General features: G+C 35.0%; 2 protein-coding genes across 3 annotated transcripts in view; both read right to left on the bottom strand.

Annotated features, from left to right (window-relative positions):
- The window catches only part of LOC129799738 (uncharacterized), a 155,229-nt gene that overhangs the window by 115,921 nt on the left and 13,723 nt on the right, over window positions 1–25,585 (bottom strand). The window lies entirely within an intron of this gene.
- LOC129799739 (WD repeat-containing protein 44-like) lies at window positions 40–25,506 on the bottom strand. 2 transcript variants are annotated; one of them, XM_055843916.1, is made up of 7 exons: window positions 25,270–25,506; window positions 24,679–24,928; window positions 19,303–19,392; window positions 18,563–18,704; window positions 8,482–10,139; window positions 4,186–5,136; window positions 40–781 (listed from the first exon to the last, which is right to left on the bottom strand). In XM_055843916.1, the coding sequence occupies exons 1-7, from the start codon at window positions 25,347–25,349 to the stop codon at window positions 626–628; spliced, it is 3,327 nt and encodes a 1,108-aa protein (XP_055699891.1). In that variant the 5' UTR covers window positions 25,350–25,506; the 3' UTR covers window positions 40–625. The 2 variants fall into 2 exon arrangements, with proteins under 2 accessions (XP_055699891.1, XP_055699892.1); XM_055843917.1 differs by lacking the exon at window positions 19,303–19,392 and having other exon boundaries at window positions 25,270–25,495.

Below are 25,585 nucleotides of genomic sequence, written 5' to 3'. Positions count from 1 at the left end.
TTTTTGAATTTCCCCAACCCTTCAACGGAAAAATCAACATTTATTCTCATTTTTTTTATTCATCCGCACTTTCCTTACAAATAATATTAATTACACAACAAATACATTTCCTCAAATACATCCTAAAATCCACTTTGCATCTCAATCGCTCACCTGGCGAGAGAGAAGAAAAATATATATCCTTCTGGGAAAAAAGAATTAAATACACTTGGGGAGCACAAAGTTAATGGTAACAAATTACAAATCTCACGTGTTATCGTGCTGTGCTAATAAATATGTGTACAAAAAAAAAACAAAACTTGGGGTAGGAATGGAGCAAAAAAATCAAATTCCATTCTAGGTGACAAAAATGTGTTTTGAATTTTGATCTCTCTCGCGAGACTATCATCTCTCTCATCTTCTTCTAAATTTAACAAATATCTTTTTTTTATGTCGCAAAAAGGCGCAATTCAATGCTGCGAATTGTTAAAACACTACCTACAATTTTAATCCCAATTACATTGTTTTTTTTTGGGAGGGCAAAAGACTCTGCTGCTACGAAGAATGGCGCATCACATAAAGTTTTTTTTTGTTTTCTTCTAATAAAGGGGAGAGATTATTCTGATTCACATGGGAATTGTGTCATTTAATCGAGAATTGCTGTGTATGGCAAACTGCTGTGCTTGGGTTTTGTCTTGTTGATGAAGACTTTGATAGCGCCATTGAAATCTGCACTGACAAGCACATAGCCACAACCCTTCTTATGCTGCTCCACCAGAGGATCAGGAACAGTCGGCTGGGCCTGGAAAACCATCAAAAACAGAAACATTAAAACGCTTTAAAAAAAAAGAATATAGAACTACAATTGTTATGACATGAAAACCTTAAAAATAAATATTAAAAATGACTCATCTTTAACCCATTCATTTTTATTGGTTTCTTCGGTTTCTTCTATCTCCGGTTCTTATCAGACAATTACGTTTGTCATGCACGCAATTAAAAAAAAACGTAAGAATTTATTTAAATTGAAAAGTATAAGGAAAAATCATAAATATAAAAAAAAACAGTATGATAATTTAAATCGAACAATACTGTTTAAGCATTTATCATTTGTAGGGGAAAGTGGGGCAGCTTTGAAATTGGGATTTTTCACCTATTTCTAAATACAAGTGAATTAACCTTATCGTGATATAATTTAACTGACACACAAATTGAGAAAATTACATTATGGTATAGATCAGTTCCATTTAAACATAGGGGAAACTGGGGCACCATCAAACAGGGGTACCACCAAACACTGTGATTTTTTAAATAGGTATTACACCTCAGAGGACAAGACCTATATGAAATCATAGATACTATAGGGCAGGTGTGCAAAAACCGTTGAAACCGAATTAACGTCAAAATAAGTTGTTATAGTAACGTTTTGACCATTGACGTACATGATTCACTTGACGTTTATTCGGTTTCAACGGTTCTTGCACGCCTCTGCTATAGGGATACTTGTCCAGCAAAAGAATTTGCAACATAATTCACGTACGTTAGAAATAAAAATAATTTTTCGTAAAATTGTGAGTGGAGTACATTCTAGTGCATTCAGAGAAAATCTGTAGATTTTCGGCAGAAATTCTTCCGAAAATCTGCAGATTCCCAGCAGAATTTCTGCATAGGAAATCTGCATAGTCTCCATTGTCTCAACAAAAATATTGTTGATTTATCAAGAAACTGTAGAAGTTACAAAGAAAATGGTATGCTCTGCTTAACAAGCTTTACCGATTAAACATTTTTTTAGATAACTAAAAAGCTGCGAGCAAAAATACTAATTTCTTAAAAATCGCCAATGAAATGATACAAAAAAACGAAATTTAGGTCGACACTCTGCTTAAAGTTTTCACTTCACTATTCTCTACTTATAACATGGTGTCACAGAATTCTTTATTTTATATAAACACTGTGATATCACCAATAATAACTTTATTGAATTTTGCAAACAAAATTCAATGAAAAATATTCCATCTTTTCTGACACAGCTGTCTGGAAAGTCTGGAATGTAGATAAAAATCTACAGAAAATCGCCAAATATCTACAGAAATTCGTCAAAGTATGCACCAAGATTCGTCAGAAAATTTGCAAAAAATTCTGACGAATTTTGTTCCAAGCCCAAATAAAATTCGTAGGAATATCTACAGATTTCTCGGCAGATTTTCGGCAGAGGTGTAGATATTTTCTGCTGAAATCTTAAAGATATCTGACGAAATTATTTGACGGGCAAATATACGACAACACTCAGCAACCGACGATATTTAAAAGAGGCGTGGCCAAACTGTAACATACGTGACGTTCATGGCCTTCTTTAACCCTTTAAGGACGATTGGCATGACACAAAAATGAAATTTTTCCTACGGCCTTCTAAAGCTGTATTTTGCTCTAAAAAGTTAGAAAAAATTATTTTTTCTGACCCTCGATTTTTGACTTTCTCGTCCTTAATGGCATCTACACACTAGTATAAATTTATTTAAAAATGCCTTTTTAAAAAAAATTTCCCCTATCCTTGTAGGCAGAAACGTCAGAATTTTTTAAAAAGGGCATTTTTTTTACGAAAATTGCTTCTAGTATATAGACAGTATAAAGGGTTAAACGGGTTAAACAATCTTCAGATGAACTATTTATCCATATGGCTTCCCCAATTTGCTAGCAAGAAATCTTCTTGGGAATATTCTAATCTAGAAATGAATTTAAGGAGATTTCTCTATTTACAAAGGTCAAAAAACCTTTTTTTTCTAATTCTTTAATTTTAATTGATCGATAAACTATCTATGAATATACTGTTGCGAACCTGCTTTGAGACATGCCCTGACTAGGGGATGCTGCGCCTGCACGGCGCTCTTTAGGGGCTGAGTGCCGTGCATTATTGAATTTTGCAGTTACCCCTATAATTCATGTGAGCAACTTATACTCGCAATGAAATAAGTCGAGTACTTGTGCTTTCATGGTTAAGTTTGAGCTTGGGTTTATCATCCGCGTACGAGTAAGCGAGAACATTGCTGCAGCTAAACTTCTTGCGCAATTATCACTCCACTCTAGAGCGCAAATTACCTCCTCTGTGCGCTTTTTGGCTGCACGAGATTCCCGTGAATTATTTCGGGTTAAGTGTGAAGTAAATAAAGATTGTTTTTGAGTATATCTCCTGGCCTAACTTTTTCCTCCCTGCCGTCGTGGTCTCCGGTCAAATCCGCAACAATACTATGTATAAAAACTCCAAAAGCCACTTCAAAGTATTTTCGAAGATACAGAAACGAAAGCAAAAGAGCGTTGAGTAGATTTGTAAGTACTAGACCGAAAATCGAAAACTTTGAAGCGTATTATTTCCACTTCTCATTTTTACAATTACATCAAATAAACTTATTGAATGACTGAAATGAATATGGCTTATTTTTTTTTTAATTAAATTCTAATTGAAACTAAATGGAATTTTAGCTTTGGGAAATAAGAGAAAAATTGAACCATTCAAAGGCTGCGCCGCATTCAAAGGCAGGCCACTTTCCCCTATATGTTTTTTTGCTGTAAATTTAGGTATTCTTGAAAGATCAACTAGGCTAAGTGTGCCAAATTGCGGCATAGTTGCATGCAAGCGCCAAAGTCTCAAGTTTGAAATGTAATATCTTTAATAGAAATTGATTTTATTCATTCCTTCTACTTAAGGAATGTTGCTTAGAACCTTTAGAAAGTTTATCGTCTTTATTTACTTTCAAATCATTCTTAATACATTTTAAAATGAATAAAAATGTAGACATAGCTTCGGTGCCCTATTTCGGCCACCTTCATTCTCATAGTTCCTTGCCCTTCAGGAATTCTTCCAATGCCTTTTTCACGTCATCTCGTTTGTCGAAGTTACATTTTTTTGTTATTCTTTTGCATTGTATAATCTCTAGAGTATGTAAAAACTAAAAATTCATGAAAATCCGAGGAACAAAAAAGGTGGCCGAAATTGCAAGCTGGCCGGAATTTGGCACACTTACCCTAATTCTAACCAATTTCTTAGAAAAATCTGACTTCATGGAATCACAAATATTATATTAATTGCGCTTCAATCTCTTTCCCAAAAACATTTCTTAAATAAAAAAAAACTCAAAAATCAAATGATGACAAAAACATAATTCTAAGCACTGAAAAATTCGAAAAATACAATTCACTAAATGAACTTACATTTTCTTGGGAAATCTCGTCATCTGGCTCTGGTTTAATGATCGCCTCCGGATGTGGCGCAAAAATGGCACAAGTTACTGTGGCATTGTGTGCCTTAATTCCCTCCCAGAAGTCACTCCTATCTCTTCTCACTGAACTGAGCTTGGAATAGTCATGATTCGTCTTCCAAATGTAGATACATTGATTCTCAGATCCAGCCACAATGTACTTTCCATCGTGACTGAAGGATGCCTTGATCTGGGATGACACATTGAGGTAACCCTTGTACTTGCAGCTGAGATTGAGATCCCGCAAATCGTACAAGCGTACTCGACTATCATTGCTCGTAACGAGAATCTTATCCTCTCCCGGCATTGGCTCAATTCCACTGATCTTCCTGCCGATGGCATTCCTTCCTCTCGTCGATCTCACATGGATTTGTGTATGATACTTCATCTGATCCGTCGTGTAGAAGATGCAACGTCCATCGTATGATCCCACAACGGCAAATTTTCCGTTCTGACAGAAATTTGCCGCTGTGATCAGCTTCGTCTGACCATCGAGCTCATTCCACAGAGCCACCTTCTTATCCGGAATATTCCACAGCCTCAGCTTCCCATCCAGACTCCCACTCAGGAAGTAACGATCGTCGCGCGGATGAAATGCAATTGCCGTAACGAAGTCAATGTGCTGAAAGCAACAGAGGCACTCCCTTCGTGAAATATGCCACAACCTCACGGTCTTGTCCATGGAACTGGATAGGATGAAGTAATTCTTGGACCATGATACATCCAACAGATCGGACGTATGGCCAGTATAAGTGCAAAAGGAGCGTGGCATAAAGGGTCCGGGAGATTTTTCAGCTGCTGCTGCCATCGCAAGGGCTTCCTCGGCAGAATTGTGCGAAACGAGGGATTCCTGTGACGGAGTCGGAGATGATTTTTGCTCTGCATTGTACTTTGTCCTCATATCCTGGTGAAAATGAAGGAATGCTCTTGATTTAGATCTTCAATCTTTCTTTTTTTTAAGAAAGCCGATTCTAAAACTTAAAAAATGAAGATTTTGACTTATTCGTCTTCAAATTATACGCACGCATTTGAATACATAAACACGGTGTATTTTTGTGCGAAGAAAAGTCAGTCGAGACATATAAGCCACAAATAAACTAATTTTCAATTTTTTATTTATTTTTTTTTTCTATTTTGATATCTTTTGAGGAAAATATAGCCCATATATTTCCTTTCCCTTTTCCTTTTTTCATTGATTGAAATTTAAAAAAAAAATCAAGGATGCTTAATAAAATAGGATTTTCGATCATTCAAAATTAAATATATCTTTTTCAATTGGATATCTTTTTATGTTTCATTTTGACACAGCCTTAAATTTTTGGCAGAACAAAATCCCGAAATCAAAATCCTCCACGCGAAAATCCCGAAGACACAGAATCCCATAAAGGTCAAAATCCCGAATGGTCAAACTCTTCGACTCTTCGGAATTTTAACCCTTTCGGAATTTCGCATATTTAGGATTTTGACTCTTTCAGGAATTTGGGCCTTCGAAAATTCGACCCATTCGGAATTTTGGTTCTTTCATGACAGTGGTTCTTCGGGATTTCGACTCATTTGAAATTTTGACCGGTTGACGATTTTGGATTTCGGAATTTGGTTTGCCAGTTGATATCTGACAATAACTAATTTTCTTGGCTAAATATCTCCATCCTAGGGACCTCATCACCTGGTAAACGCGTATATCTATTAAGATCTTAGGCATAAGTCATATGAAATATCGTTTAAAGATCTCAACATTATGTTGTCAGATCCGTTCAAAATTTTTTATTTTTTTTTATTTTAATATTCAAATCTCAAATGTTCATAATTCTGCATCTCTTTTTATTACTATGTAGGATTAAATCAAAAGGTTCTCTTTATAAATAATCAACTTTTAGCAACCATAGTTAGGAGCTCTGAAATCTAAAACTGCAATTTTCGGAACTTGAAATCGAAAATTCCAAAAATGTTATCATTATTATTTTCTATAGGATAACTGTACCAAATTTCGACCAGCTTGCAATTTCGGTCACGTATTTAGTTCCTCAAATTTCCATGAATTTTTAGTTTTTGTATATTCTAGAAATTAATACAATGGAAGAAAAAACAAAAACTGTCGCTTCTACGAACTAAATGAAGTGAAAAAGACTTTGAAAGAATTCCGGATGGGTAAGGATCTCTGAGAATCAAGGTGGCCGAAATATTACACTCAGAAAAATAATCGAGTAAAACTTACACGAATCGATGTTGAATTGACTCTTTTTCGTTGTGATTTTCGATTAACTATATTTTAGAGTAGATTTTATAGAGTAGGTGTAATATTCGGAAGAATTGTTTTAACTTTTTTTTCTTAAAATTTACATGACAAATGAGTGTAAATAACTCTTTTTAAGACTGAAAATAACTCATTTTAAGAGTTACAATAGCTCGTTCCATGAGTTAAAAATAATCTTTTTTGGAGTTAAAATAACTCTTTCAAATCGTTCAAATCACAAAATGGATAGATCTTGCAATTTTATGTTTTTTTTTATTTTATTATTTTCATTATTAACATTTTCTTGATCTCAAGTTCCCTATATTCCGAGTGAAATATCACGTTTGATGCAGGCACATGTCTTCATGAAACACTGTTAGGCATATTTCTAGTTAATATTCCATAGGAACTTTGTCACACGAAAATCTTCTTGACTGAAGGATATGCTTAAAACGAAAACACTTAAGCATATACTTCAGTCGAGATGAAATTTTACATCGAAAAAGAGTAACAATTATATCGATATTTGTAGAGTTAATTCAACTCTGCCATAGAGTTGTTTTAACTTTTTAGGTTTTTAGAAGAAATTTTTTCTTCTACGACCATATGATCAGACGCTGTTTAGAGGTGGTTGAACGACCCTCTCTGTAGTGTAAAATCCGGTAAAATCAGAAATTTGTTCTACAGAGAGGGTCGTTCAGCCACCTCTAAACAGCGTCTGATCATATGGTCGTAGAAGAAGACTTTCTTGTCTCATCATGTAGAGCACCCTCAGAATAATGCCAAAAAAAATTTTTCCTAGTTGAAACGCCCTAATGAGTGCGCAAATGAACAAGAAAACGTTGCATTTCAAATAGTTTGATGCCCGAATTTCTCTCTATTTCGGATGACATTTAAGTCCCAAATGCCCGAATTTGAGAGAGTCTATTGTATTCACATTCCCTGATGGTACACGTAAAACCCATTTTTTCCTTGATCGATATTACAAGCATCGACTGATCGATAATACCATCAGCTGACCGATATTAGATGCAAATGCACTTCGAAAAGTTTTTCTTGTTTCAAAACCACTCTAAAATAAATATATCAAGAATGTGAGTCGTCGATCTTGTAGAGGACATCTGCAAGATTGACTATAACAAGTTTTCACTTCAAAAATACGAATATATAAATGGTTTTTTGTCTGTTAAAGTTGATCATTTCCTTAACTGATCGATAATACCCCCGTCTACCCTAAATAACAAATTTTTGCGAATATTTTTTGTGTGTTTACGAACATTTTACGAACAAATATTTGTAAAAGTATAACAAAAAAATCGTCAGGTGATCATTTTACGACCAATGTTTGTGAAAAAAGTACAAACTTTTACGAACTTGTTTGTCGGTTATACGATTTACGAGTATTTCATAAGTCGCCAGTAGGAATTTACAAACATTTACGAACAATTTTGTAATTTTTTTCTGTGTAGAAATTTTTTTTTCAAATTGCACATCTGTGAGATTGCCTCATTCTTCCCTATATATAGCCAAAATCAGGGTTCAATCTTTAGTGTAATAGGCGAAACAAAAGACCGTTCTACTAATAAAAATAAATAGTTTTCACATGAATTTCCTCTGCAATAAAAAACAAAATGGCCTATTATCCTTACACTTAAAAGTATAGAAGAAAGCAAAACAGAGTCAAATGTAATATGACCAAAGATTTGTGCTAATAAAAGAAACACCCACGCATAAAAAAATAACAAGGGTGTCTCTCCATATAAATGCAATTTCTTACACAACATAAACTTTGCCTTTCTCCCACTACTGCTCTGCACTAATAGTGACAGTCCCTTTATGCCTGCCTAAAACAAAATCGATAACGCGTTATCTTTCATCAAGTGTATACACAAAGGGCATTCAATTAATTTCCTTCCGGCACGAAAACTCTCCATTATTCACGAGATTCAAATGAAAGGTACACACAAAAGAAAAAGTTCCAAGGTAAATATTGAATATAGTGTGCAATTTATTTACCTGAAAGAATGGATAGGCGTCCTTAAGCACCCAAATCCTTAGCACCTTGTCCTGCCCAGCTGTGGCCAGGAGTCGTCCACACGAGCTGAATTTCATACACCAAACAGCTCCTGTATGTTCACCTGATAAATCCTGCACATGCTGCAACTTGGCAAATTCATAAGGTCCCTTATTCGTACTCGAGGCCTTTATCTTGATATTCTGTTCGGGATTGACCACATCAACGACATCTGCCACATCTTCCTTGTGCCTCGCATGGGACACTTCCGATGCTATTGACTTTGCCTTATCCACAGTTTTCCGAACAGTTGACCCAAAGAATCTCTTCAAACGTGCCGTGTTTCGCCTCAATCTTCCCCTGTCCTCAACATCACCCTCTTCCTCGTCAATTGGCGGTGGTTCCGAACCCGGTGGACGTCCGACGACACTCTCATCATCAGATTCTCGCTCGAGATGGCTCGTAAGTCGAAGGATATGGAGTGAGAGTGGATTTAAATCCGTAGCTGGGATTTTTTCCTCAACAGCTGACAGAGGAAATTTCTCACCAGTATCCAAATTCTTCACTGGAACTTGCTGTAAAATCTCCAAATCAGTAAGAACTTTGCCAGAGTCTGTTCTTGTGCGCACATAAACATTCATCTGCCTGATAATTTCTTCATCTCCAGCTGACTTTCTGCGCTCCTTCACATACCCCGTACTCATGCGTGATGTATATCTTGTGGCACTTCCTAAGCTATTGGTTCCCGTTCCCGAAAGATTAACACCCCTCTCCCTTGGAGTACTATTCAAAATTTCACCACGTATCCGTTCAATCCTCTCAATTTCCTCCTTTGATGGTCCTTCGGCCTTATTGGCCTCCTCATCCTGCGGCTTCACCACATACTGCCCCCTAATCACCTTGTAGAGATTGAGTCCCTGACTCGGATCAATTGAACTTACACGCCCTGGGGCTGAATTGCTCTTTGCACTATTAGACGGACTAGGTTTTGAGTACACTGACGGTGATGAACTACCCAAGGATTGACTGATACGTCCCATTGAACCCAAATGAGGTGGTCTCTTTGCACTTGTTGGTGTTTCCTGCACCAAATTCCTCTCACCATCCATCCCAGAACCTCCTCCTCCGCCTTCCCGTACCTCCTCCTGAGTCAATACCTCAACATTCTGAGTATCATTTGGGGGTAACTTGAGACCCTCATTGAGATTAAATTGCTCAGAGCTACTTGAAGACAATTTACGACCCTTCTTTTTCCGCCTGGGCGGTGCAACAGGACCCGACGACGTAAGACTGTCCGTTGTCTTTGAGTGAGCTAACTTTGTGCTGGCAATTACATCGGGTTCCTGAAGACTTATCCCACCTCCACTATTGCAATTTTCCTCCTCTCTCCGCCCTGCAGCAGCCCCAGAAACACCCTCACAGAGAGAATTACTGTCACCCACCACTTTGTCCTTATCACCTAGATCACTCTTTGAACTGGAAGCCATGGCAAAAGGGGCACCACCACCACTCTCCTGCTGATCCACCAACACCTGACAACTTCCCATTCCACTTCCTCCACCTCCACTTCCACCACTCCCTCCACCCCCAACACTCTGGGGTGACACCTTCGATGATCCCCCCGAGGACAGTTGATTCGAATCTCGTCCAACACTAATACCTACAAAAGCACACACATTTAGAGAGTCAAACCAGTGTCGTTGCCAATAGTACTAGACTAGGGGATTAGCAGAGATTACGTATCAGTTGAGGCTCTGTACGAGGAGTCTTGTGAAATAATATCGCAATGATTTTTCCACCAGAGAAATTAGTTTTTAAGCAGGAAAATACCTTTTCCTCTGAAAAAGTCTTATCTCGAATATGTGAATTAAAAAAATGGTCTTCTAAAAAAGATTTGTAAGCTTATATCAATTTTCCAAGTGGTTTATAGAGTTTCAATTAGAGCTCAGTTTAAAGAAAATTTATTTAACAGAATGATATTGCAAAAATCTATGTGATCTATTTATTCTCTCACATATTGCTTAAAATTTTCAATAAATTACAGTAGGACCTAATTAACTAATTATTTCCAGGCCTATTGACTCTACACTGATTAAAAAACAGGGGTGCGATTAACTTTTTTTACTCCTTTAAAACATTTTAGGTGTAAAAATATATCAACATTTTTTAATGTTAATTTTACACATTTTTAAGGGTAAAATTAACATGAAAAAGAGTAACTTTAAATCCTAATACACCTAAAAAGCATAATATTTACTCCGATTTCGGATCAATACTGCAGGGTAAAATTAACATTTCCGGAATGTTATTTTAACTTTTTCGGATTTCTGTCAGTGTATTGGATTCGTGGACTCTATTGGAGTACGAAAAAAATCAACTCAAACGTGAAATTTTGATAGAAACGGATATTATTTTATATTTGTAAAATGATCATTGATAAATTGTACATGATAGTCGAATATTTTATTTAATTAACCCCCAAATTCTATACCCTCTGGCCAAAAAAAATTGTATGTTTGGGTAAAAGTTGGAGAATAAGGAGTGATTTTACGAAATGTTTTTATTCTTAGTAGGGGAAGTGTCCCAAATTTCGGCCAGCTTCTAATTTCGGCCAGCTTCTAATTTCGGCCACTTTGAGTGTAATTTCGGCCATGGAAATAAATTAATTAAAATTATGTATGTAATCTTCGAATAGTCAATGAATTCATTTTGCTTTTAAATATTTATTCATTTTAGGACGTATTAACACAAAGACAGTTAAATTTTAAGTATAATTTGAATTGCGTTGTAAAAATAAGCCCAGATAAGCTTATGGTAGCTGAGATTCTTTACAGGTGACCTCGAAATGCGTGCAACTCGGGGTGCTTGCAACTCGGAATGCGTGAAAATTCGATTGTGAGTTGAATTTGTGGGGTTAAAGAATAGCGTCGAGTAAACTGTTCTTGGCGGTCGAAATGGATAAAATTGGCTCGACGCGATTCTTTACCCCCAAAATTCAACTCACAATCGAATTTTCACGCATTCCGAGTTGCAAGCACCCCGAGTTGCACGCATTTCGAGGTCACCTGTAAAGAATCTCAGCTACCATAAGCTTATCTGGGCTTATCACTGGTCATTTTGTTTTCTCAATGGCTCCGCCCCTGTGGCATCGACCGGGCTCAAAATTTGGTATGTTATAGCTGGGCCTTTTAGAGCTTTCGATTAATACTAAACTTAAGGTCCCCCGACCTCCCTGACCCGAGCTATAACGGCGTTATCACACTTGAACATTAAAATTTTAATGTGATTCACATTAATTGTCGCTTGTGAGCGTCCAAATATGTTATTTGTGTCTTTGAGTCACTTAATATTTGGGGGTTTTCTATTTATTGATAAAGAAGTGGACTTTGCCTGCAAAAATAAGTTTAAATTTACCTAAAGCATAAATATTTTTCACATTAAAAAATTAAAGGGAAAATCAAATTAATTTTTGGCATTAATGCTATAAATCAATTTAAATTAAATTTTGCGGGTCAAGTCTACCTTTTTATCAACAAATAGATCAAATTTTGAATACAAAATGATTCAAACACACATATTACACATTTGGACTCTCACCAGCGACAATTAATGTGAATCATATTAAAATTTTAATGTGCAAGTGTGATAACACAGTAAGAGTCCAAAAAAAAATTCTTAAAATGGCAATAGCTCCAGTTGTAATTGTCAGAATTTAAAAAGCGAAGGTGTTTTGGAAAGCTCTCGGGAAATGCCACTTCCCCTTCTAACATCGCAAGTTCATAAAACCACCACTAGTGGCGCTATTTCTAAAAAGAAGATTTTTCAATTTTCTAACTTAAATAACTCAAAAATTCTTTTGTGCATCGGGCTGATATTTTAGTAAGTTATAGCCGCTGATTATACCTATCAAACAAAAAAATACTTAAGTCGATCCATAACCCCTGACCCGAGCTATAAGGGGTCAAAGTTCGAACATTGACCGGCCTCTATCTAAGGTTCTAATTAACATTTTGAGCTAAATTTTGGGTTTTTGGTTTTGTCTCGATGAGCACTTTCAGATGGAAGTTCAAAAACTCCCCACAGGTGGCGCTGCGATAGCGTCAAAATTCAAACTCGCTTTTCTCAAAAACGCGTCATTGTTCAAGTTAATCAAGTTTTAGAGTATTGTAGTCTAGTCTAGGACCAGGGGGGGTCGGTTTCCTATACTTCCAATGCTTTAGAAATGGAACCTCAATTTTCTATATACCTCTCACTCACTTGTTTGGAAAAGAATAGCAAATGAGGGAGTGAGACAAACAATAGCAATTTTCGATGGAAGAAAGAATCTTGATTTTCGGACTCTAATGCAACTTAAAATCAAATGTACTCGGGCAACTTTTGTTTAAATAGGGTAAAGATCATATTTCATTGAAAAGATATGATGAGAAAAGAAAGATAATCGTGTAAAAACGAAAAAACCAATCTGTAAATAATGCCCGAAATAACATTTCAAGAGAGTCGAAAGAGAGAAAGTGGGTGGGGGAGAGACCTTCACGGGAAATATGTGATTCGCTCAAAATTATTACTGGAAAATTAACTCAGGTCAAAGTTAATGCAATTTTAGATCTATTGTGTTAATTTGGTTGAGGTGTTATTTCTTAAAATAAATTAAAAAATCAAAGAGAGTGAAAAAATTCTCTCGCGAATCTCTCAATTTTCTTAATTTGACTCCCCCATAACAACAGTTCTGCAGTTAGGATTTTCATAGGACATGTCCACTGAATTTTAAAGACATGTCTTATTCGCACCCAACACGTTATAAAATCTATTGAAATACCAAATTATTTTGTGAAAAGTGTCTAAAAACTAAAAAGAACTAAATGATATAATATTGTTGAATAAAATAAATAGCAATATGAAGAAGTAAGGCGAGATAAAAATGGATTATTAAAGAAGAAAACGACACATATTAATTATTCTGAAAAAATTATAACAATTCTAATTTTTGTGACTATTTCACTCATTTTAATGCTCAACCTCAAGGCGAGAACAGTATATTACTTCATAATAAGGAGCACAAAAAGTTATTAAAAAAAATTAACTGGAAAAACTAGTACTAGAACGCGAAATTTTTCTAAGTGTTAGAATTTTAAAAAAAAATTGTGAAGGGGGTCGTTAGGAAAACGCGATTTTAAGATTTGGGGTTGGGGTACAGTGGGTTGAGGCAGAGACGGATGGGAACCATTATTAGAAAGATCTAACTCTCAGATACAATATATGTTAAAATTAAATCGAAATCCCTTCATAAATACAGAAAATGCAGTCCGATCAAGACATTTTTGATTATAGCTCGGGTCAGGGAACATCGAGGGAGGAGTGCGACCCACCGTTGGAAAGGCCTCGACCTGAACTACAACATACTAAAATTTAAAGAAAAACCATCGTCCAGTTTTCGAAATGTTCGAGATTGATTAATCGAAAATCGATTTTTTGATTAATCGGACCTTCGATTAAATCAGATGGAATTGGGGTGTCATAAACTTTATGGTACTCCACAAGAGCTTTCCAAAACAACAAAATTTTTCGAATTCCGATAATTAGAAGCGTAGATATGACCATTTGAAAATTGAATTTTGGACCCCCCCTCTAAAGGTGTCTACACATTATAAGAAATTTCTATCAAAAATGAGCTTCAAGAAGTGTTCTTCAAGAAAATTGCCTACACATTGGTGAGAATTTTTGACAAAAAGATGGATTTTTGAAGAAAATTTGTCTAATGTGTAGACAAATTTCTTCAAAAATCATATCCAATTGAAGGTAATTTCCATCAAGAATTTTTGAAAGAAATTACCCGCTACACATTGGAATAAAATTCATCAAAGTCATTCTTGACAGAATTCTTGACAGAATTCTTGACGGAAACTATCACGATTCAAGATTGTTTTTCACGAAAATTTGTTATTTTCTGCTGGAAAAAGTGAGAAAAACGTTTGGTGAAGTTTCTTGGGATAGTATTTAGTGAATTTGTGAAGAAAATCTTCTAAATATGCAAGGGAATAGTGTTTTTCTGGAGATGTCGTTCCTGGTGGAATCCAACCCAGCCTTTGAAGGAACATTTCCTGTGATTTTCCTCCAGAAATTGCCGGAAGTTAATCCATCTGTATATTCTTGAGGTGTTCCACAGTACAGTGGCCTCGTACTCCATGGATTGCAAGATGGATGGAAAAGAGAAAATTTACGGGCACTTTGGAATATCTATATGCCTTGGTTACCAATTAAAACAAGAGCTAACCAGAGCCACCGAGGAGATCTCAATGCAAACGAGAGCTGTCCCGAGCTACTAGAAGCCATCACTTGAACCCTCAGAAGAACATCAGAATGATCTTTTATATTATAAAGATCATTCTGATGTTCTTCTGGGGGTTCAAGTGATGGCTTCTAGTAGTTAGCTCCGGACAGCTCTCGTTCACAGCTCAGCTCACAGATGGATTAACTTCCGGCAATTTCTGGAGGAAAATCACAGGAAATGTTCCTTCAAAGGCTGGGTTGGATTCCACCAGGAACGACATCTCCAGAAAAACACTATTCCCTTTCATATTTAGAAGATTTTCTTCACAAATTCACTAAATACTATCCCAAGGAACTTCACCAGACGTTTTTCTCACTTTTTCCAGCAGTGAAACAACAAATTTTCATGAAAAACAGTCAGAAGAGCAAGAGACTTGGAAATGATGGCAATCTGTCAAAAAATTTTTGATGGAAAATAAAAAACCCAGTGTGGAGGCACTTTTCTTCAAGAATTCCTTCAAAAATATGATTTTTTCTTTAAAAAATTCTTGAAATAATTCTTGATGAAATCAGCTCCAATGTGTAGACACCTTAACTCAGGTCAGGGGGGTCCGGGGGGCTTAAGTTTGGTATCGATCGAAAGCTCTTAGGCCCAGCTATAACATACTAGAATGTGAGCCCGATCGATGCTATAGGGGCTGAGTATGTAATGAAGAAAACAAATTTTAGGTGAATTCCAAAATGGCGGAAGGAGGAGGTGGGGATGGATCTGACATAACCTACTTTTAGCCGCCCATTAACGTTTAGCCTTTGCCTCAAATTGCTTGTCGATATCTCTCTCCGTTCTCTCTCCAAAAGTGGATATAAAAAAAAATATCGATTTAAAGTTATCTGACTAAAATAAATTTATTTTTTAATGAAAGATGTCTTTCTATTTAGTATTTTTTATTTAAAAAAATTGAAAAAGGCAAAAATGTGAATAATAGAAGCAAAAAGAGTTTCAAAAAAAATTTATATTTTCCCACCATGCGCCTAAACTAAAAAGAGATAATGAAGAATTGATGGTTTTTTCGACTTTATTGGATCATAATTATCTTAAAAAACATTTACTTACAACTTTTTTCGCATATTCAAGAAAATACTGTTAGATGGTTAATTTACCTGTAGTGTTCAAACATAAACTCAGTGCTCCAAATTGTAAGTTGCCCAAAATAGTGCCATTTTCATATTAGTATTAAATATTTAATTCCCACGAAAATATAGCATTAGTCTGGTAAGACGAAGGATTTGTCCGAGGATGTTTTTCCGACATGTCAAGTGACATTATTTATAGGGCTCTCTCTCGAAAAGAATTTTCTCGAAAGAGAGAGCTCCAATTCTCAGTCGATTTTCAATGTGTTCGGACAAATTATTTTCCATAAACAGTGTATTAGGTGATAGTTACTAATTAGTTTTAGCATTAGTGAAAATATGGTTGAGGTGTTATTTCGGAAAACAGTAAGTTTTATTATAACTCATTCGAGTCGGGGGTCTCTCTGAGAGAATTATAACTCCAGGGTCAAATTAGGTGAATGTGGACAGAGAACTCGCGCTGTGATTGGCTTATTTTATTTCTCCCAAGTACGTCCGAAATCGGTTTGTTTGGGAGACAGCGATATCAAAAAATGTTCCATTTTATTCTTGTTTACGAGGGGGCTTGTCTAGGACGTTTCCAAAAAGTGGCATAAGTGCGCTGTGGTTATAATAGAACCGGAGATATGAGGGGTCAAAGTTCACGAAATTCAAAAAATCATATCTCCGGTTCTATTTGACCGATTTTGATGAGTGAGGGTTTAAACGAAAGATCTCACCAAATGCTACAACTTTCTAGATTATATGAACTTCGCGGGACCAATACCAGGGGCGCTACAGTCGAAAAACCAATTTCAATATTACATAACCTCAATTATCTTGACTGTCGCTAAACCGATTTTGATGATTACTTCGACATAATTGTAGATGACATTTGTGTCTACATTTTGTCCATACATCATTTTTGGCTCAGACTACGCTATCACTCCTATTTTGCCGTTTAAGTGTGAAAAAATTGACTTTTCCCATAATAACGCTTTGAAATCACTTACTTTAAATGGAAAGTCTCACAAAATACAACAATTCTTTCATATAGTTGAAGTTCACCAAATGAACACTTGGGGCGATCTGGTCGAAAAAACGAATTCAGAAACAAATAACCTCGATTATCTCGGCTTCTGAGTAATTGAAGAGATCATGTTCTACGGCAAAATTATAGAGAACATTCTGGTCTATATTTCACCCATATATCACTTTTCTGTCACTCCATCCAAATCTTTGATATTTTGGTTTAAATACAAAATTTGTATAATTTCACGAATTTGATTCAAGATAACTGAATGGCGTACCCCAACTTCAGCTCTAAATCGAATTTGCGTGCATTCCGAGTTAGCTCACATTAAGAATCTCACCTACATAAGCCGGTTAGGATTATCTGTCCTTTTTCTTGCATTCAATTAGCAGAGTTGTTGACACGAGTGACCGTTTAATATTTACATTTTACCGGACTTTTCACAATAGAAAAACATACTATTTAAATTAAGCTAATAAGAATAAATAATTAATATTTATCGTGACTGATTGAAAAGTTTTTTTTTAGACAGTTCTAGAACTTTCAATAAGCCATTCGTCACAAAATTTTAATGTAGAATTTCAATGCACACCGTGGTAACACAACAAAATACGACAGGTTCCGATAAGAACTCATTAATCTGAATGGGTCCATTCAGCCCTTTTTACTAAAATTAATTTTATCAACAATTTTATTCACATCTTTCGTAAAATAATACCTTCAATAGCTTCAATATGTGCACTGTTTCATTTTTATTTTAATGGCCTATTTAGATGATTCAGATAAATAATATATTTGTTTTAATAATGTTAAGTTTTTTTTTTTTGAAAATTATATCAATTTATCACACACAATTTATAATGTCAATCTCAAAACTGACTTATGGGGTTCCCTCAAAAAAATAGCATCGCTATCCCTAATCATTTGGTCTCTAGCCTTCAAAATGAACAATCAAACTTCATAAATATTTTTTAAAAAGATTTTGAACACTTTGAACCCTGGAATGCCTGGAATCATTCAAATTGAAATTACCCGCATTAAAAAAAATCATAGCTTATTTCTATAAAAGAGCTTCTGCTCAAATCACTCCCCAATCGCATTTTATTATTATAAAAAAAAATACGCCTAACAAAGAAACGGTCATCTAAATATATTCTATGATTTTCTTTGTGCAATACTTCCACCAAAATATACACACCATTGGCCTTTTCTTATACAACTTTTATTCCAATTTTGAATAAATTATGCAAATAAGTGTTCGTGTTGATATATCGAAAAGGAAGTGTCACAAGCGTATAAATATCACTTTGTCAAATATTGATTTATTTCTCAGCATGAAATCACAGCATCAGGAAAAATTACCCAAATTTGGACAAGTGTCTCACTTTTCATCAGAAATTCTCAATGAGTCAGGCAATTTTTGTGTGATCATCGTCAGATTGGGATTTTATTTTGAGTATAGTGTCTCTCTTTGAGAAAAAAAAACTCCACACACTATCCTCTAAAAGATAACTTGTATCATGTTTTTATGATGATCCATAAATATAACACTTTCACTGATCATCTTCACTCTGGTGGATCGCATTGCAAACTGATGATATTCACAGCAAGATCTTGGACTATTTGGTGAAAGAGAAATTGGACTTTTTTTTGTTGAGGGGGAATATATTCACCTGATGGATCAATGCTTCCGGCCAAGATGCGTCCAACACGTCCCAATGAAGTCATACTCTGAACACTCACTGTGTCATGCTCGATGATCCGAAATGGATGAGATGGTCTCGGTGTTGGGAAGACACCTTCAACTGAACTATTCTGTATGGTGGATCATTTCCAAATGGTACCCCCGCCCCGAGAAAGAGATGGCAGAAAGGCAAAACATGTTAATAAATCAATGTTAATTTTTTATTTGTCGAGCATCTCGGCGCTCAGTTGGATGGAACAAAAAAAATAAAAAATAAATAAAATGGGGAGAGATGATCATCAGAAGAAATTCTCTTCTCATGACTATCAATAGGGAAAAGAAGAAAAAACTTTCTACTCATTTTTCACTTCAAATGCATTTCTTTTCTTACTATATCTTTCTTCTTCTTCTATTTTTTTTTACGTGCATAATGCACTCTAAATGCAAGTCTGCTCCATAAAAATTGCATACAAAATGTTTTCAAAGTGATTGTGTGTCTCTTTTGCTTTTCATTTCATCTCTAGGTAATATCAAAACAAACGAGGAAAAATCTCATGCAAAATCACCCAGAAAACATGTATATACACACACAACAAAATCACAAAAAAGAACGAAGAGAAAAACTGGTTAAGAAACTCTAAAAACAACATGATAAATAGTTTAATTAAGAGAAAACACCATGCGGATTAGATAGCTGAAAAAAAAGAAAAATAACTTCAAATCCTGTACCTGTGAATCTGGCGTCAGAGTGTTGCCAGGATTTTCATCTTCGTCGTATTGCATGCACTGGCGCAACTCACGGAAGCGTTGTCTACCAAACTAATACAAAATTATGGTAATTTCATTAATTGAGAATATGTTTTACAAGAAAAAAAAAACAAAGAACATAGCAAATTAATAAGATAAATTATTATTTTTATAAAATCTCATCAAATAAACATATACAACAAATATTCTCTCTCACCATTTACCTCTCATTTCCCTAAATTCCTTTGCAAATTGTCTTTTCTCAAATTGGAATTAAATAAAAAAAAAAACAAGAGACCAAAACTTCAATAGTAAAAATAAAGATTAAAAAAAAACATGCAGGAAATTGTCTTTTTGATTCTCTCTCCCAACAATAACAAATTTATCAATCAAAGAAAAATTTTCATTAATAGCCCAGCAAAAGAACCTTGAGAAGAATTCACTTATCTAAAAATAAAATTGCGAAATTTATAGCCTTTACGTTCGTTCTTTCAGATTATTTCTCTGCTCTTTCTCCTATCTCTCTTTCTATTCTTTTTGCCTCCTGATAAAGCACTACCGATGACTAACGATGCCATTTCCACTAATATTTCATTGGATTATCTACAATTTGCAGCATAAATTCAATTCACATTTCACAGAGCTCTTGAAAATACTATTGCCATGACCAATACCAAAAATAATTCCCGCATACGGTCAGTGAAAGCAAATTCTTCATTAATGGTCCGGCTCGGAGAATGTCAGGTAAATTTTAATTTATCGTTCATGTGCCTCTGAAAATTCCAGTAGTGTAATAAAAACTGTGTGTGCTTTCTGTATTGGAAAAATTAACTCAATCCAGACAAGAAAGACAGACACTTTTGGGGTTTATTCACCCCCCAAAAAAAAAAGAAAAATCGAAGGGATTGTTTATCAACACACATTTTGATATACACTTTCATTCTCAAAATCAAATATTTATGGAACAAATAGATTCTTATACAGTCTTATCACATTCTCCATATGAATTTATACAACATTGAATACTATTAGAGGCAAATTAGTGAAAGGAAACCTACTTTACTGGATGCATTACATTTTTTTTTTTTTTTTTCGAAATTGTATAACAATAATTATTAGAGTATGTCTCAAGAAAAGCGCCTTATATGAAAATATTAAACTTGAAATAAATACATTACAAAAAAAAATTTAGAAATTAGTAATTTTGACTCACTTTAATTGAAAATTGGGCAAGTTAGTATATTTTGTGTAAAATTATCTAATTAACCATTTATTTTATACTGAGCTAATTTAATTAAGCGATACATTTATCAACTTTATGTGGTACTTAATTAATGCTTTGTAACTCAGCTAATTTTCACTTTTTACATATATAAATAAAGAATCATAATAAGGATAACAAGTAAACAGATGTTTAACTTTTTGGTATAAACACGTCAACTTTCCATCTAATATTTCCTGGAAAATATCCGTGGTTTTATATACATCACAAAGTTTAGAGATTTCTCCAATCGGGTTTTAGTCCAAAAACATTAAGGGAGCCTGGGACAAATAGGGAGAAGTGGGTTACCTTTGAATTGGGGCACTTCTCTTTTCTTCTATTTTAAAATGGAACTGGACCTTATCCTGATAATATTTGGCATTATAATTCTGAAGCTAAATTACGAGTCCTACATTAATAGGTGCCCCAATTCAAAGTATCTCACTTCCCCCCATAACAAACCGAATGACATATTCATGTAAAATATACCGACATTTTTAAAAGTTTCACCACATATTTCGAAAAGATGGGTACTTGAATGTCTAGGGTTGAACGGATTCGAAGAAGAATGAAAAATATTAAAATGTTTAGCCTTTTTTTAATAATTTCGTTACGGCCTCTCTACACATTGGAAGTAATTTTCATCAAAAATTGCCTTTTCAAGAAAAGAAATTGGCGTTTTCAACTACAATGATAGGGGAAATTTTCTTTAAAAAAAAATCATTTCACTGTGCAACAATTCTGAACTTTTTTTGTCCCTGGGTTCTCATGCTGTTTTTTCTATTACTAGGGTCAAATGATTTACGAAAATACTTATCATTTTGATTTCATTTGGATTTTGCGCCTGGATTCTAGTCAAAACCGTTTTTGCCGTTTTTTGATACTTGGGTTCCTATATATCTCCGATTCTGATGAACTGATTTATTTCTTACTGTCCCTAATACGGGCTTCAGACCAAAGACTTAGCCATTTGGCTTAACTCCTCTAATTCCTAATCAGGCACGATTTTTTTTAGAAAATTGCTGTTTAGGATTGGATTATAAGGACAAATTTAAAAAAAAAGAAAAAAACAAAAAATGTTAATGGGTTAAGAGCTAGAACGCTCGTTCTAAGGTTGAAGTGACTGGGTTAGAATCTCCTTCAAATCATAAGAAATATTTTAGCATTAAGGGGTTATGTAGGTCAAAGACTAAAAAAATATAATATTTTCTTTAATTTTTCCAGCATAATAAAAAAAAATTTAATTAATCCAAGCTCTTACTGTGTTATCACACCTGCACATTAAAATTTTAATATGATTCACATTAATTGTCGCTGGTGAGAGTCCAAATGTGTAATTTGTGTGTTTGAATCATTTTATATTCAAAATTTGATCTATTTGTTGATAAAAAGTTAGACTTGGCCCGCAAAATTTGATATAAATTGATTTATAGCATTAATGCGAAAAATTAATGCGATTTTCTCTTTAATTTTTTAATATGAAAAATATTTATGGTTTAGGTAAATTTAAACTTATTTTTGCAGGCCAAGTCCACTTCTTTATCAATAAACAGAAAAACCCCAAATATTAAGTGACTCAAAGGCACAAATAACATATTTGGACGCTCACAAGCGACAAATAATGTGAATCACATTAAAATTTTAATGTGCAAGTGTGATAACGCCGTTAGACATATAAAAGTATATACATTTCAAACTATATATTTTCTAAAATTTTCATTTAAAAATTTTAAAAATTCTGCCATTGAGGCCTGATTTTTGGATTTTTTTTAGAGAAAAACATACTTTACGCTGGACAAGATTTCTCGAAATTGGTTCATTTGAAATCCAAAACAAATATTTGGTTTTTGGATTTCAAATGAACAAATTCCGAGAAATCTTGTCTATCGAAACTATATTTCTTTTTTCAAAATCAAGTCCCAGAGGCTGAATTAAAATTTCAGGAAATATACAGTCGGATCTCGATAGAGTCAACTAATTATTTCCTGCATTTCCTAGCGTGTTGACACTATTGAATTCGTTCATTCTATTGGAGTTTGGACTCTATCAGAGTCAATTTGGGTTCAAGTTGACAATATCGAAGTCCGTAGAGTAAAAAAAAAATAGCTGTTGACTCTATCGCGGTCCCATTGTAGTTTGAATATTGTACTTCTTGAAAGAATTAAATTCTCTTTATGTTGAAAAAAAAGAGAAAAAACATGCTGTTTTTTTTCTAAATTTTGAGATAATAAATTGTATTCAGTGTGATTTACAAACATAATTTTCAGTTAAAAATGCAAATATACTTAGTGACATAACATTATTTGACGAAAACATATTTTTGACATTTCAGTTAGGCTGATCGGAAACTCGTCATCTTGCTCATTGTCATAGGCAGTTCGGAAAAATGATTGTGAAACAAATATTATTGTGCGTTAAGCCAAGCGCACAATAACTTTTGTTTGTAAACATGTTTTCAAAATTTTCTATGAGAGTGAATGAAATGTATATCAAGTCATCTCGCTCTCTCCCATTGGAAATTTTGAAATCATGTTTACAAACAAAAGTTATTGTGCGTCGGCCATTAGGCATAATGCTCAGCGCACAACAGCTTTTGTTTGTAAATATGTTTTTGACATTTCAATGAGAGTGAGTGAGATCTAGATCTAGTCATCTCGCTCACACTTATAGAAAATTTTGAAAACATGTTTACAAACAAAAGTTATTGTGCGCTGGGCATAATGACCAAAGCACAATATTTTTTTGTGTTGGAAACATAAACATATATATTCTATGTTTTCGAAACTATCAATGAGAGTGAGCGAGATGACTACATTAGACCGCACTCACTGTTACTGAAATGTCAAAAGCATGTTTAGAGTGAGCGGGATAACTAGATTTATGTCCAATGCACCCCTTTTTTGTAAATGTATTTTTGACATTTCAGTGAGAGTGAATGAAATCTAAATCTATTCATCTCACTCACTCCTATAAGCAGTTTCGAAAACATATGTTTACAAAATAAAAGCTGTTGTACACATGGCATACCGTCCGATCGTTTTTCTTCAACAAATATTGCTAAATTTATTTGAGATTAAAAAAAAATAGAGGCAAATTACTAATTATGTCATATTTTCTGCCATTCAAAGGGATAAAAGACCGTACCTAATATTTTCCTTTGCAAATGTATGTGTGTCGAAAAAGAATTTGCTTCGCTTTCGTAATCAAACAAAAACATTCAGTCACCGAAACACCAGCAAATTCAAGGGAAAAATGAGTAAATTATTTTGATAAACGATCATGCATCAGCACCAAGCACTAATCCCAAACCGTACTCCACTGTCGATTGTTGGGTGAGAGTGAGAGAATCACGAGCAAAACAACAGAAATTTCAATTGGAAATTTCGCAAGAACAGCGATATATAGACGACTATTAACCACCGCCGCCGCGTCCAGAAAATTTTTGCTCTATTTTTCTGCACAATTCTTCTCTTTGTGTATTTTATATGGTCACACAATGACTCACACTGGGGGCAGATTGACACTGCCTCGAAATACATCACTATGCGAATGCGGTGGTATTTTATTTTAAATTTGCGATTCTCTTTTTTTTTGTCAGTCACAGATATTGTTCTCTATTGTCGTTGCATTAATTTCTATTCTAATGAGGTTTTTGCGAAATTTCTTTTAGGCACCTTGGTTATAGTTGGATATGCATGAAAATGCTGGAATTCGTTCTTTTTTTTATTAGGATTATCTCTAAGGTTTCAGCCTCAAAATTGCCGAGGTGAAATGCTAGAGAATCGCACCCACTAGAGACCTATTCTGCCTTTCTTGATTGCCAATCAATCGGGTTGAAGTGAGAGATCAAAAAGACAAATACATTTGGTGGGATTCAATCGAGGAATTAATTTAAATCAGTGAATCAAATTAAATGGCACACAGAGAGTTGAGAAAGACACGCACACACACAGAATTCTCTTTTTTTTACGAAATAACTTTTTTTTCGGTGGATTTTGGGCGAGACAGACAAATTTGGTAAATGCGGAATTGACCAAGATATTACAGAGAGAGAGAGAAATGATTTTGGGGGTTGAGAAAATTCAGGTTGGACTTACTCCTTGGGGTTTGGACTTGACGAAATCATCATCCCGCGTTGAGGAGCTGGTGCTGAGGACTTCCTGGAGGGAAGCTGGTTGTTGAAACTGTGTCAGCTGAACTGTGGTGGACGAGGAGGAAGAATTTGTGGCGGATGAGACACGTGAGCCAGCAGTGGTGTCTGGTGGGGTTTTCCTGCTGGGAGCAGGACGTGATGGTTCCGGAAACACAAATTCTTTGCTGCTCACATGAGTCTTGGGGGATTTTTTCCTGCGGAAAAACATCGATTGAATAACTTTCTGGCACACAGAACACTCCTCCCGGATACCATAAGACAACACTAACTAAACTCGGGAACCGATCAGAGAGTGTGCCTTGGTCTCGCGGAGTCAATTGATAAGGGCGATTGGAGAAAAAAAAACCGAACCGTCACTGATATTCAATCAGTCCGACGATGAAATGTTATCTAAATCTGGGGTTGTTGTCCAACCATCACCCAACTGTTCAGTGCATTGACTGGTGTCCCTAATTGCATGTACCAGTGACACAGAGAGAGACAAGTCCGGGAGTGTAAAAAGAGAATTGCCTCCATGTAGGGCTTTTTTCATTACCTTCCTGTGATGCGATTTGGCGTGCTGTCTTCTGCATCAAAGAATTCTTCCGAACTGTCCGTCCCACTGGTATCCGACATTGATAATTTCACTCGAGTCAAACTCACGGCACTACACCCTACAATTTTCCACCATTATTCACAACACGAACGCCCTAAAATCACGGAAATTTCAGCAAATGTGAAATCATCGCACAGCACATTTTGACACTAACATGACAGCTGCATTTTTGCACATGATCAACGTGAAGTTGGCCGCGAACAAATTCTCCACATTTTCCCCACTACTCTGATTTGAAAATCCCACCGTTAACTCT

Source organism: Phlebotomus papatasi, chromosome 1 (assembly GCF_024763615.1).
Source record: "Phlebotomus papatasi isolate M1 chromosome 1, Ppap_2.1, whole genome shotgun sequence".
Taxonomy (NCBI): Eukaryota; Metazoa; Arthropoda; class Insecta; order Diptera; family Psychodidae; genus Phlebotomus; species Phlebotomus papatasi.
Note: the sequence above shows the minus strand (reverse complement) of the source record. Positions and strands in the feature narration are given on the sequence as shown.